General features: G+C 31.5%; 1 protein-coding gene across 1 annotated transcript; it reads right to left on the reverse strand.

Annotated features, from left to right (window-relative positions):
* Positions 1–2,891: 2,891 nt before the first annotated feature.
* Positions 2,892–14,819, reverse strand: LOC129957576 (uncharacterized). The gene is made up of 4 exons (XM_056069940.1): positions 14,689–14,819; positions 8,203–8,320; positions 6,149–6,270; positions 2,892–3,301 (listed from the first exon to the last, which is right to left on the reverse strand). The coding sequence occupies exons 1-4, from the start codon at positions 14,728–14,730 to the stop codon at positions 3,176–3,178; spliced, it is 408 nt and encodes a 135-aa protein (XP_055925915.1). The 5' UTR covers positions 14,731–14,819; the 3' UTR covers positions 2,892–3,175.
* Between the last annotated feature and the right edge of the window lie 1,186 nt (positions 14,820–16,005).

Below are 16,005 nucleotides of genomic sequence, written 5' to 3' on the forward strand. Positions count from 1 at the left end.
TTTTCTCCTCAACTTTATTACATTAAAATGCAATTATCATAATAAATCTTGTGTGCTGCAATGGATACCCGCACATGTAAACATCGAATCGAAGGTAATGAGTGTGCGGATGCTTTGGCCAAAGAGGCACGAAATCGTGTCCAACTTAGTTCCTAATTCCACCATCACACTTGAAGATGAAACTGCAGATATAAATCAGCCCTCCAGGAAGCCTGTAATCACTGATTTCCCAAGAAATGTAACAATTATACTGGCTAGATTAAGAACAAATCACTATAAGGGAATAAAGATCCTTCCCGATGGGACAAAAACCAATATTTCCTGCAAGACCTGTCTGGAAACTCAGCTCACACCAAGTCACATCTTCGAGTGCCGATGTATTACCGTAGATATCTTAAAGCTTGGTTGGTTCCTCTGATGGATCCTTTTCGAGAGATCCTTTACAGTCCTGAAGCTCCAAAGCTGGTGGTAGTGGTTGTCTGGACTTTTGACAATATCTAAGATTTTCTTTCCTCGCTTTTTGCATTTCTATGGACACAGCAATAACAATTATCATAATTCTTTCTAACTTAAGGAACATCGGCGATTTCATATCGCCTGCAAATTGTTATTAATTTTCATCCTTATATTTAATCTATTTTTATGAGTCTAATTGGATATATTATTTTTACACCAATTTTTTAAAAAAATTTATTTAACAATTCTTTATATTCCTTCAGTAAACTTTTACTTTAGCATTTCAGAATTTTTTTGTTTCATTTAATTTTTTATTTGATTTGTAAATATAAATGTGTTTAATAAATAGAGTAGATTATTAAAATAAAAATTTGTATAGATTTTTTTCAAACACTTCGGTAATATGAATCTTTATGAGCTCTTTAAAACACCAAAATGCTGTCTTCTGCAATTGTAAAGTTATTTTCCAATCATACTAGAAAAAAATTGCATTCTACTGGTTTTCTGTTTTCTTTTCTAAGACAAAACAAATTTGAGACATACATTGTATAACATTATGAAATGACAGTATCTCCCAAAGCAAATCATAGATGAATTGCTTAAGGAAGTAGAATAAAATTTCGATAAACTATTAGACACACACATACACAAATGTTTTAGACTGTACCGGAGAAAATTCCGCACATTTTGTTTTCTTGCATTCGAAAACAGCAGCTGTAAATATATTTGCCCTTAAATATTTGTACTAAAAAATCCCTTATTAACATGCCTAATTTTGATCATATATTTACATGTATTTCCTTCCTATTTTGATTAGTTTTAACAATTTTATTTATGTTCCTGTGTTTCATTTAGAAAAATTTGATAGAGGATATTCAAATGGTTATCATCAAAATATCTTAATATAAGTAGTGAAATATTTCTGCATTTGCCTCCGTAAGCGGAATAATCCGCATACTGCGAGTAAGCTAGTGTTGAATAGCAGGAGTCGTGCGCCGTTCACGAATGCTATCAATTTATTTTTGTGGAGTGAGCTATGCAGTCCGAATTAAGACATTATCAATTTTCCAAAATCTTTCATGAATTCATTTGGCAGAATTTTTGGCCTTTCTTTCAATGGGACAGGAATTCTGGTTTGAAGAGTGTTATAGCATCTACAATCTTAAAAACTTGACAGATGCAGTCCGGCGCAAATCAGTAGAAAACATGAAATTCCATTTCAATCTTTCTTTGTAATTGTTATCTTTTCAGTAATCGTTATAGATATAAAAATAATAAATGCTGCTCTTAAAATTATTAAGTTGATCAAGCCAATGTTTAAAGCATATATATGTAATAAACTTTTGCAGTTGTTAGGCAGAAAAAGTAGACAAATTTTGAATTAACTTCAATTGTTTTTTCCCACGAGAGGGCATGGTTTATACACAGAGGTACTGCTGATGGGCGTCTTTTCGCACAGGGACACAATAAGAAAACGTTTGATAAGTTTTTCCCTCAGAGGTTTTACTGGGATATTCTTATAGGAATTACCTTGACATGGGTCTGTTCAGGAAAAGGAATCTTTGGAAGGAATCCTGTGAGCGTTAGGGATTTTTATCTCGACGATTATACCGTGAGAATTATATTATTATCAATTTTTAGATCACGTTTTAGAACTAATTAAATAAAAATAGAGATATTTTGATCAAGAAGTAAGAAAAAATTCAGAATAAAATAATATGAGCTAATTTAAGGCAAAAAATTGGAAAAGATTTCAATTATATTAAGAAATACCATAATATAAATGCCATTTTATTATTTAATATTATTGCTGAGAGAATCGCACAAACTGATATATACTTAGTCATGAATTATTCATTATTTTTCTCACAGAAAATTCAACGATTTGGTGAAGGATATTTTTAAAATGTGGGAAAATGTCATGTTATACAGTATTAAAAGTAATAGTAATTAGGAGATTGCTATTAATTCTAACTAATTATAAATATCAATGATATATTAAGTTGTAGCATACTTACATAAGTATGATGAATGTTAGTATGATTTTTGTCATAGAAATAGACATTTTATATGCATGAGAGAATTTACAAGGAAGATGGAAACAATGGTGCAATTTACAATGCTCATATAATCAATATACCGGCCGTCAGTCTAATATTTTTATGAATAGACATTCTTGATGACTCCCCATCAACAAATAATATTTATTCAATAAAAATAAAACTCAATAAAAAATAAATAATTTTGACTACCTGAAATTTTTATGATAAATATGAAAAGGACTTTTTTTAAAACAACTTTTATTAGTGTACTAAAAATACTTTTTTATTTTAATTCATTTTTTCCAGTAGATTTCATCGCCATCTAACTTGTTATAATATGAATACTGAGGAATGTGTCGTCCATTTTTCAAATTCGCTACAAGATGACAACACTCGTAATGAATGAAAATTTATTTCAACTAATAATTATATATCATGCGCAAAATTTCAAAACTCTAGCCTATACAAAAGGTAAATGAAACATTATTACAAAATTATTTTTAACAAGCATGAAACAAGTTCAATTTACATAAATTTGTGTGGAAAGATTTAACAAAAGTAAATAGTTTGGATAATTTTTATAATAAAAATACTTTGATTATATACATAAGAGATTTACAGGAAAGTAAACAAGCATTCACATGTTTCATAATATACACTTCAGCAATCGAATATTTCTAGGCATTGCGCCCCTCCGATTTCCGCAGGAATCTCGGCAGGATCTCGGGTTGAAAAGAATACCTGCTTCTCTTTCTCTTGGCTTCTTCGGGGCTCACGCAGGTGGAATTTATGAATACAACACTCTGATGACCAAACGAAAAAAATTAACGGATCAGTGATCGTACAGTAATGCAATTATTATACTGGGGCATTATAAATGAATAGCCCAACTTGGCAGAGCTATTCAAAGAAAAAAACGCAAAGCACAGCCCTATTGCTCATTGGAAATCGGAGATAATAGTTGGAAGTTTAACTGTAATACAGTTACAAACGTTTCATGTGAACTAACACGATTTTTTCTGCTTTCCTGGTGTGAAGTTTTGAAAGGATTCAAATATACGTTTAGGTGACGATTTTTTTGGGGGGACTACATTCAACAGCAGGTGCATTGAACAACATCACTGCACCACTAACTAAGGTGATGACACGCATATCTGCAGCTTATCAGAGCATCACATCAGAAATGCTGAAAGAGTTTTTTTACTACTTTGGTATTCTTCCTATTTTTGGAGGTGCTTATAACGGACACTTATATATGAATTGAGTTTAAATTTTGGGCTGTTAATTGTAATTTTTGATAAACAACAATTTTATGCATTGATTTCTTTAATAGCCCTGCAAAGTTGGTATATTCATTTATAATCACCCCCTATAATTATGAGATACAAGGCAAACGCAAAATTGAAACTTAAAAGCCATCTTGCTAGGGTTGGAGTCACAGCATAATGTAAGACAGCACGCCGTGTGATTTTCCCTGCATAATGGTGACGCTTTTCTGCTATAATAAGAGTAACTCAAAAAAGTCAACCCGATTATAATAGCTTCCTTGTTGACAATCATAGGAATTAAAATTCCAACGCAATATAGGACTAAGCTTGAAATTTTACTCACATGTGTAGTTATTGCTTATTGTGACAGACAACTTCTAACTGGTAATCCATTTTAAACAAATACTGAAGAGCTCTGAAGTGCCTATGAAGAGGCCGCGGTGGCCTAATGGTAAGATCTCGGTTACAAAACTGAAAGCTTTCAGGTTCGAGACTCGATTTCATCGTGTAAGCATGTCTAATGCACGTTAAATCCGTAGTTCCAAACGTTTTCTCGATGGTGTGGTATAAAAGTGTGGAGAGGGGATGCCATCTCAGATGTCGTCCTCGTCATCTGAGCGCGGTTCAAAATGACGAAGTCCGTCCCAAAATAGCCCTTGTGTTTCTTTCAAATGGGGTGTTAATATAACTGAACTAAACTGACGCTCTTTCGAATGCTCTGCGTGCAATGGCGGATTTCCGAATAAGCATCTGTTTGGGGCCACTGGGTTGAGAATCGGATGCAAGTAGGACGACTAAAGAACTTTTTTTCTTAGATGTAAAATAAACAAATTTGTGAAATTCTGTGAAACATAACCAAAAAATTCTACGATTGATAATATATTAAAATAATATTCGTTCTGTAGAAAATATAATTGACCCTTATATTACAATAAGTTCACTTAATTATTAGAATACTAATAAATGGCTTTCATTTATTTTATGGACAGCTCAATAAAAACAAACATATTTCACAGGAATAAAGAGATAAAATATTAGCATGTTAAAATATCACCAGTTAATAAAAGAGGGACTTCGTAGTTCACACTGTGTGGAATCGCAAAGTGTCTAATATTACAATACACGACTGAATACATGTTCAATCTGTGGCTATCTAAATCTTTTGAAAAACTTTCTTGTATCTTTATTTTATTGGAATGCGTCGTGGGCTGTCTTAAATATCCCGTTAGTGCAAATGTATTGGAATTGAAGACGTACATAAGGATTTCTTTGAGTGGATTTTAGAGAAAACTGTGAAGATGTAAACTCTCTCAATCTGAAATCCTCCATAAACTATCGAAATGAAAGAGATCATTCATATTTATAAATCTGACGAGATGTAATTAAATCGCTTCATAAATCATTCTTTATCAAGAATATTTTGTTCACTCCGATTATTTAATTCTAAGGAAGTAGTGCGCTTTACTGTAAATTGAATATGCTATTGCAGAAGTCAGATTCAATCTCAAATACCCTAGATATCGCTGAGCGAATTAGCTGAGAAAAAGGGAACTTTAGCATACATTTTGTAATATTTAAATTTACACTATCCAGACTTACTCGAAATTACGAGGTTTCTTAGTTTCCCTTTCTGCTCCTGATGTTTGTTTTAGAACCTGTTGTAAATGTAAGATCATAAATGTTCAGAAATAAAACTGAAAAGAAATTTCTCGATTCCTCTTTAAAAGATGTCTCAGCTACATGAGTAAATGATTGAGTCGCTAAAATATAACACAAGAAGAGGCCAATCTCGTTTGATAATTATTTATAATTGGTATTTATCAGTAAACACGTCAGTGCGCTGCTGTACATGACGAAGTAGATAGTTGATAAGTCTGTTTAAATGTATGAGCGAATTGCTACAATAGAGGCCGAACACTTCAGGTGAATATCCATTACCTTTTACTCCGAAAAGACAGATTGCAGTTATCTTTTTGGCATAAGATCTCGGTTCATTCGAAAAGTCTTTAAAATTTTGGAGTCTATAGATTCGTATCAGAAATATATTCTAACTAAAAGGCAAAGAAAAAATATTATTTCGCCAAGAAATTAATTTACATAAAAGCCGCAGAATTGTCGGATAAATTTCTTATGAACGTCAAATGATTTTAGAAAATTATCAACATTGAAATTCGTCCAACTGTTTTATTTTAGAATGCACCATTTTGAATCGATACTTTTGAAAAAGAAAACTATATGCTTTTCTTCCAAAATTCAGTTTTCCTAGTCCTTAAATAACTGAAGTCGCAAGCATTTATATACAAAATTAGATCTTGAATGTAGCAAATCTGACCTACGTGCTTTCCATTAGTTTTGAGGCAACATAATAAGGGATGGCATTACCTTGTCGCCTTCGTTTCTGATGATATCCTCCGGCACGCACTCGAGCCCCTCCGAGCAGGGGCATGACCACAAGTACATGTCCCCCAGGTGGAATTTCTCGCTGTCAGGCTCACAGGGACATCCTGAAAACGGAAAGACAAAGTTAAGAAGAAAGATGAATTTTCGCAAACTTCATTTTTTTTTTTTATAATCGTGTTCATCTGAGGATGGACAACCAGCGGAAACATTTTTCCTCTCTTTCTTTTACAGTCATTGCCGCAAGATGGCACACTTTGAATTTACCTGGTTGTACAGCGGAGAAAATGACTGTGTCCTATCGTTTATCTCTCTATGTTGAGGTTCTGTGAGTTTAACATTCAAGTTAAATATGCATTGTAAAAATAATGATGCAGACTTTACACTTTCAAATTAATATTTTAATATGACCACCGGCAGGAAGATAGGCAAATTTTAATATTGCACAGATTGAAGCTGTGCTATTCAGCTAAAATAATGCGAAATATGAAATGATGTGAACTTCCGCCTCATCATAACTAACACATTTTGTCACATAAATGTTTCAATACCTGCAAACCTTTAGTAACTAGTGGGTATAAAAGCAAATTTCAAATATTATCTCTTTTGCCTTATTACATCTCCGCAGCTTCCATTTTTATAATAATAGAAAAGGAAATATTTGAGGGGTATCTTTTGTTTTATATTACAGATAAAATGAATCTGTTCCATCTTGATGGCGGGAATTTTTTCGAATGGGAAAGTATTTTAAACGATGAGCCTGCATTCGCTGTTTTGAAGAAGAGTTCTTTAAATATATCGATATTTCGCATTTTGAGTAAAATGGAATTTGTTCGATAAGGCAAATGTCGAATTTTGAACTCTGAGTTTTGTATGATTTTTGTCGTTAAATTATACTTGATATCGACAAGATTAATTTATAATCATTTTTTTTCTCAATTCACAATATTCACCTCTTTTATTTCTTCCCCTTCTTCTTTCCACTCATTCTTTTCTTTATTAGGTTTCATATTTTTAAAATTGAGGACAAAAAGTGATAAAAGCAGGAAATGGCGAAAGCGAAAACTCATGAACATTCAAATAATAAGAAGAAATAGATTTTTTTAAAAAAAATAAGTAAAATATAAACTTTGTTTGAAAAAAAGTTGAGGGATCTGAAAACCCCGGCTATTTTTGCACATACTCAAGATTTACTTATTTATTTACTGTTGCGTATTTTAATTGATGCCAGATCAATGATTAGCGATCTTGGCGATCATTTGGAAGCAAAAATGGTATCCTCGAAACTGCAAGAATTATGATGATATGGCTATAAGAAGCCAGTAACTAGAATTCCTTCAAGAAAATACCATACCATGTTGGAAGGCTATAAAAAGCGAAGCACTCACTCGAGGAAATGGAGGGTTAATGGCGAACATTTTTGCAATAGACTAAATGCCATTTCTGACTGCTTTTGTTCTAAGATTCTATCATTGTGATCTTTATATAAAAAAGTTAGCTTTATTTTGTTGCCTACGATTCGGGTTTTCTTGTAGAATCCGATCATTTTTCCAGTGCGTTGGGTTTTTTCACCGGACAATTTCCAGAATACTGTTTTGGTATAAAATAATAAATTAACTTTCATTTTCTTTTGGCGTATCCATCGTTTGCTCAAATCAGCGCATAGGATCCTCACACTCTCTTTATGCTTTTTTAATAATTAGGAGTTACCTGATACTTATCATTTTATACTTAAAATATACTACACTATAAAGAGTTGCTCATTTAACATGAGAAACGATAGTAAATTGTTTCCTCTGCATATCGATTAATAATGATGCAGACTTTACACTTTCAAATTAATATTTTAATATGACCACTGGCAGGAAGATAGGCAAATTTTAATAAAGCATAGATTGACGATGTGCTATTAAGCTAAAATGATATGAAATATGAAATGATGCGAACTTTCGCCTCATCATAACTAACAAATTTTGTCACATAAGAATAATTCATAATAAGCACATAATTATTTCAGCAGAGAATGTCTTGTTGTTCACCTGGACATCCGAGTGACCTGCATCCTCCCCACATGGACTGCTTCGTCATGCAGCATTCACCCTCCTTGCAGTGTTCTGCAGTGCGGCATGCCTTCCCTTCTCCTGCAAAGAATTGCGCCTGAAAAGAGATCACTGTCAGAAATGTACTCTATCTTATTCACATTATCTAATAGATACATATTACAGATACTGTCACCAAATTATAATTTTTTTTTCAAGAGACATTTCGCCAAATAAGGCAATCCGCAAATGTTTGGCTACAATCTTACAGAACGAAAACTGGATGTTTCTCGAACACTGCATCGTTTTTCCCGCTATCGGAATCTGCATCCATTTGGCGAATATTTTAACGATTGCGAACGTTTCGCCAGCTTGACGACAGGACCGAAAAATCGAACCTTAAATGCATTTAAAGATCACGATTGATAACGGGTTAGAAAAATATTGTTTTTTAGGTGGCATGTTTTAAATTGAGCGATACAAAACGATTATTAGCAGACATACGTATTAATAGAACCAAATCACTAGAGGGATTTGCTTCAGTGTTTTACAGCATCTACAATTCTATTTATAAACTATATTCCAAATGTCATCACTCTGGGCCGTTGCTAATGTCATTTTACCCGAAATTTAAAATAATTCACCAATATTGGTGTAAAAGCATATAACAAATTGCATTCTTAGTTTTCGATTTTTAGTCATAATCTTTACAGACGGATCAATAGGCTTCAATTTATAAATCAGTTTCTTCGGATTCCGGATGATCTAAAACATGGAAATCCATCAAAATTCAAAGTCACATTTTCGACGACATTTTCAATTTATAAACATGTATCGCTCATCGGAGTATTTTTAAAATCTTTTCCAAATATCTACGTCTTCTGTTACGCGCATGCACAGAATCTTGGTGCCTCCAGTCTTCCCATCTCCAACAAATAATTATATTACCTGCACGCTAAAACTCTTATTTCAGAAACGCATCTGAGTTAGATAAGCCCTTTTAGAACGAGTCCTGTCAACATTGCGCGTGCTTCAAACAGATTTATACATGTGCGGAATATCTTATCTTCAATCGAAGATCATTTTTACAGTATCACTTCATAAACGAACATCATCCATATTCTCCAAAACGATCCTATCGATATTTATTATCATTCATTTTATTTTCTCTTTTACACAATTATACAAAGAGACAGAATATTCGACTTTTTTGTGCAGTTCTTTGCCAATTTTGAAAGTGAAAACGGTCGGAGTACAGTATTATATATTGAAGTAAATTTTTGATAACCCTTTTTAAGTCAGAATGATACTTTCGAAGTAAATATAAGGGCATAGAGTGGTCGGAATATCATAAATCACAGCAGTCTTTATGAGATTACGAATTTTCACTTTCTGTCACAAATGCACCAATCTTTTAAAACTATTTTCTACTCTATACAAATGCTTACCTTTTTAAATAATATTAACAAACACATTTCGTATCTCAGATCGATGAACATAAATAGTTATAGTCACTTCAACTACCGGTTTATTTCCAAAAACATACCCCATCACAGAATGATGAATATACATATTTCGATATACACATTTCGTATCTCAGATCGATGAACATAAATAGTTATAGTCACTTCAACTACCGGTTTATTTCCAAAAACATACCCCATCACAGAATGATGAATATACATATTTCGATATACACATTTCGTATCTCAGATCGATGAACATAAATAGTTATAGTCACTTCAACTACCGGTTTATTTCCAAAAACATACCCCATCACAGAATGATGAATATACATATTTCGATATACACATTTCGTATCTCAGATCGATGAACATAAATAGTTATAGTCACTTCAACTACCGGTTTATTTCCAAAAACATACCCCATCACAGAATGATGAATATACATATTTCGTGTCTCAGACTAATTGACATAAATAAATTTCGATCCCCACTAACAGTCCGAAATATATTGGAAACGTTGACTGTTACAGATAATTTCCTGCTGAAATGTCATATATAAATTACATTAGTACCAAATGAAATAAATATAAAAGAAATTTAAGCCTTAAGCAGCTTTATTTATTTAAGCAGACTTAGAATTTTTCCTCTTAAAAAATAAGAAAACAATTTTCTTACATGTGAATTTATTTTATTCCTAAACTTTTTTTATTGTTCTCCCAAAATTTTGTAAATCTTGAAAAGCCAGAAAAAGAAATGCTGTATAAGAAAACGAGAAAATTTAATTTTAGGTTAAATTTTTGAATTAAAGTCGATTAAAAAATGAGTGAATGCAAGATTAGTATTTAGGGTTGTAATACGCTTTTCAGCAATCTATACAGAGAGTGATCTCAGCTTTGCCTTTTCCATCTATCCATCGGAATGACATCAAAATGGTCATTCAATGAACTAAAGTATTTCAAAATACTCTACAAAATCAGACTGACTCAGAGCTACCAAATCAAATAATTTAAAATTATAAGTAATAAATCAATGTTTTCGATGATAATTAACGGATTAATAAATTTCCATTATGTAATTATGATCTTATGAGTCTTTACTAATAAAAAAAACAAATCTGTTTGTGACAGTTTTTCTGTTTAGATTTAGAGCTATTAAATTCGGTATTAATATAATTTGGGGAATGGGAGTATGTACAATGGATTTACTTTATGAAATTTTAATTCATTTAAAACGAGATTTTTGTTTTGGCCCATGATAAGTTCCATACACAAATATTATTTCTACGTCATCTAAAAATTTGAAAAAACGTCTTTTCAATGACCAAAACTAAATAGTCGCTCAAATTTATTTCTAAATTCTTATTAATTTTATACTTTTATTGGAAAGTGACATTTTTTAATATTTGTAAAGATATAATTTTGTGGATCATTACGGGTCGTTGAAAACGAATGTTGCAGATTTATTATTTTCTTTGTCTTAGAAGACTCTATCATTTTCTTTGATTCAAAATAGAGTACAAAAATGGAACTATTATATGTACTCAAACGTACAATACGTATAAATATTAAAATAGTGCTGTAGTTTATACGTATGCATGATCATGTTCTACATTGCACTAGATCTTTTTAAACAATACCTTTTTTCAAATTAATTTATTAATTAATTAGTCTCAGTAAGTATATATATATATATATATATATATATATATATATATATATATATACAAAATTTATTTACTCACTTTTTTCAGACTATCCTATTACTGGATACTTTTTACAGTACAGGATACTTTTTTTGCAATTCAATGCAACTACTCCAATGTACTTTTATAAAAAAATTTTATTAAAAATAATTTTTTAATAAAAATTATTTTTAAATAAAAACATATTCTTCTTCATTAAAATTCGTAAATAAACTTTCATAACAATTTAATACCTTATATTTGGATTCTATTCCCAATTTTGTTGGAGAAAGTCCATACATTTTAAAAATAGAAATAGCTGAATATTACGAGACACGCGAAGGAAATAAATGGGCTTAGAAACGCACTTTAAAATCAGTAAAGACTAATAGTGCAGTTTAGAACTGCAAAGTACAAATCTCAATCTCCTATTCATTTCATTTTTTCCTCTGACATTTACCTTTTACCAAAAAGAAGTCTTTTGCAGCAATAGGTTTAGACAGCATCACTCTCGAAAATCATAAACGCTCCATCTCCTAATCATGAAAATAAATTTGGATGTAGACAAACGAGCGATCTTCAAACCCGTTGCATTCTGTTGACCACCTTCGAACTCTCGTAGCCTCCACATAGCGGATACAAATATGTATATGAAAAATTTAGCAGTCCAGGTAAGTTTCTTCCTTTATCCCTATCATCTCAATTTCCTCTTGGATTGAATCAAAATCTCTCCCGCAGCATCCTATTTTTTATATACTTCATCGACGTCAGTTTTCTTGTTTTCTTTCATACTTGACGTCAAACCAAATAAAATCTTTAATAGCCAACTTACGTTGCGTAAAATAATATACTATATGTAAATTACATAGAAAATTCTTTTTTTAAAAAAAAAAATGTCCTTTTGACATAAAATAATGATTTTTTATTCGTGTGACTAGATGTACTGAGTTTTTAGAATGAATATTGCTTCTTATCAGATTATAAATTATTTCAAATGTATGTAAAATACAAGTCTGTATTATAGTAAAATTCGCTTCTAAGTATCCCACAATGAAAACTATTGGAGTAACGGAGTGCTTTTTCTCAAAAGAAAGTTCAAAACTGGAGACTGAATATTACTTGTCACCATTATATCTCCAAGATACAAGAAATACATCATTTTGCAACTTGCAAATCCCAGAAGTAGTAAGTGAATGATGATTTTTAAGAAAGTTTTGGTTTCCGCTTTTCGAAAACTGTTGCAACTCAAGCAAGAAAAAATTTTGAGAATGAACATGGAAGCAAGCAGAAAAGTATTTTTCGCCTTCCTATAAGTTGCTTTAAAGAAGTTTTTCAGCTTACCAAGATTTTACCGATGAATGATGTAGTCACCGTTTCTAATTATTTCTTGTTGTCAATTGACCCTTCCTGGCTTTAATACCCCTTTATGTTTGACTGAATAGATGAAAAATATTATTTTAAGATATTATATAAACTGAGAAATATATTTTATAATACAACCAACAAAACTTTGATACTGAGTGATTCTATTTATAATAATCATTTTCAATTCAGTAAACTTACGGGATTGATTAGATTTTTTTTATTTTTAGTAATGCAATAAAACTCAAACTGCAGGTGATATCAGAGACATGTCATTAGAAAATGAACTCTCTTAGAAAAATAAGAACAGGTTAAATATTAATTATAATTTAAAATTGAAAATATTTTCAGAGAACCATGAAGATCAAAATGCACAGAACTAGTTTAATTAATTTTAACGCAATTATTATTCTTTTGACACACACTGAAAATAAAAAATAATTTGATATTTCAATAATAGTTATTCAATGTATTAATGTTTTATTAAAACGATTCTATAGAATTTTCCATAGGTATTATTAAAATGAAAAAAAGCTATAATTATTGCAGTTTCCTTGATAATTTATGCATTTTTTAACATAGACAGGTCAAAGTATCACGTATGTTAATTACAAATGACTAAATGGTTATTCGGCTTTTGAACAAGCACGAATATTAACCATTTTTGTTAGTTGAAAAGGTTATTCGCTTTTTGACTAACTAAGCATTTAATATCAATAGTGTGATATACAATACGTATGTGATAAAAATACTAAAAATTAAGGAAAATAATCATTATAATTTGCTCTCTGTGGCAAATGACAGTTTGGAAAGCGCAAGTCAACTTCATTCTGAAATACATTTGATTTCACATTGATGGTGTTGTACGGTTAGGTAGTGAGGGGATGGGTGATTTGTCCCTTCCAATCTTAAAAAGCAATCGAAGGGCAAAGCTTTACTATGTTAATGGTTAATGCTCAAATGTAATGAAAAGAGAATGTACAATATGTTGTCCTAAGTGCCATTCACACTTCCCAAAGCATTCATACAATTGAAGGTGAGATATCACGGTATGCCATGGTTAAATACCTGTCTTTACTAGACCAATGAACACACCACTGATACATTTAATTCTGAATCCAAGCATGCAATATGTGATCAATGAGTTTTTCGTTATATCTGTCCATACTTTTTGAAATAAATAATATTAGTATAAATTATTTGTATAGTATTAAATTAAATAGTATTAAATTATTTGATTTTAATGAAAATTAAAAACTCAGGAAAAAGAAGCAAATCGGAACATTAAATTCACGTGGAATGAATCTTATTTATTTCACTATGAATAAAAAGCTAAATAGAATCCAATAATGAAAATGAAAAAAAGAATTTTAAATTACTATTTAATAAATTTGTTGAAAAGTATAACATTATCAAAAATCTATTTGAAACAAAAATATGAATATATATTCAACAGGATTTAGTAAATACATTCAGTATCGTGGAAATTTAATGATATTCATGATGTATTGTGCATTGTAAAAAGAAATGTTTCAGAATCCTGTTTCTTCTGCAAATCTTTTGGATTTATTCTCTTACCATATTGCTCTCGGCGCCTCCGGATTTTGCAATTTTATTTTCCCAGCAAGATGTTTGACAGAAGAGTTACGCTCTCCTCTTCGTTAAATTTACAAAAGCATGTTTTAAAAACTATTTTCAATCTTCTGCCCTACATTGGTCTTCCATCTTTGACTGTCTCTGTTGTCTTTAATTTTTATTTAATATTTTATTAAGGAATTTTATTTTGTTTTTTCTCAAAATGCACCACTATGACGCATAGAATAGAGATATGATTAAAATTAATACCATTCATAAACGATTTTTAGGAACAGTGTGTTATCATCAGGGGCACTATTTCGCATCAGAAAATGGATTTCATCTTGCCGTCTCATTAAAGCGTGTCAAGGAAGAAAGAAAATCTCGTTGAAAGATACTCACAGAGAGGACAAGACAGGTGATGAAGATCCACAGCAATTTCATTCAGTTACCTCTGACACACACTCACGACCTTGATGTCTGGTTCGCTGGAACATTGTTTGGCGCCACAATGCTTCAGCCTCATATCGGCGCTCCCCGATAACGTGGATAAGAGGGGCATTATTGACAGTCGGTCTTATCTATATTAATGACGCCGCAGGGATGTGCTCCCAGGCAAATTTAATTGTTCGGGGAAAATGAAATCAACGCACGCAGAAGGAAAACGAGGCCGGTCAACACAGCGACGTGGGTTGCGATTATTTTAATCTGTTTAAATCGAGTCCTAATCGAAATCGTGCAACAGATTCAAAATGTATGGATCAAATAACCAAATGATTCCTTGCCATAATTTTCCTTCTACTGTCTTGTATGGGAAGCATATAAATAGTAAGCATTGTAATCGTCAAGAAATTGGACCTCAAAATCTTGAACGTTTAAAATATTTCTTTCAGATTTTGAACGAAATCATTTATCAGAACTAAAAAGCGCAAGATGCAAAAGGACGATACTTTGCATTTCAGATGCACGACCTTAGATTATAGAAATTTATTATGCAGCGTTGTCTGTAATTTTGATTTTTCCTAGTAATTTGGACCCAGTTTTGATTCATTTTGAATGCTTGTATCTATTTTCTTCATTATGTTGTACAGCCCAAAATGCGCAGTTTTGTGTTAGTATACCATAAAGCCAAAAAAGGAGCCTACGTCGGTTTGCGCACAATCATCACAGTCAGCGCGTATTCAATCAAAATGAAGACGATGGTGGTTACATTCCTCCATTCGCGCTTAGTTGCAATTCTAATTACGATCAAGTATTGAAAAAAAAATCAATTTCGTAACATGATTAAAAGCTTTTACTATTGATTTTCGGGCTGTCAATTTCAAACTCGAGGCTAGTTTTGCTGTGTTCACTCCGCTTCTTACTTTATCCTATACAAAGTAGAGAGGAAGTATTGCAATCGCTAAAAAATTTGAACTATAGATTTTGACGAATCTTTTCTCTTTAGATCTCCCCTTGTTAGAATATATATTTTTTTCTATTCTGTCTGTCTGTCTGTTTATTTATGACAAAGATAACTCAAAAACCCTCTGAGCCAAACTGATGAAATTTGGTATATAATCTGTACTCCAAATTTATAGAATTCTATCAAACATTTTGTGAAAACTAATAAGAAGAAATCTTATATAACACAATAACCTCAAATGGTAGAGAGCTAGATGGATAAGATTTAGGATGCAGATTTACATCTGCTTATCAAATTTGGAACTAAATCTGTCA

Source organism: Argiope bruennichi, chromosome 11 (genome assembly GCF_947563725.1).
Source record: "Argiope bruennichi chromosome 11, qqArgBrue1.1, whole genome shotgun sequence".
NCBI lineage: Eukaryota > Metazoa > Arthropoda > Arachnida > Araneae > Araneidae > Argiope > Argiope bruennichi.

What these genes read in the sequence shown, in the direction of transcription:
- LOC129957576 (XM_056069940.1), bottom strand. Translation starts at nt 14,730, where the DNA reads ATGAAATTGCTGTGGATCTTCATCACCTGTCTTGTCCTCTCT. An exon ending in CAGGTCACTCGGATGTCCAG is followed by an intron (nt 6,271 to 8,202) that starts GTGAACAACAAG and finishes TTCCGTTTTCAG; the next exon opens with GATGTCCCTGTGAGCCTGAC. An exon ending in TCAGAAACGAAGGCGACAAG is followed by an intron (nt 3,302 to 6,148) that starts GTAATGCCATCC and finishes TTTGGTCATCAG; the next exon opens with AGTGTTGTATTCATAAATTC.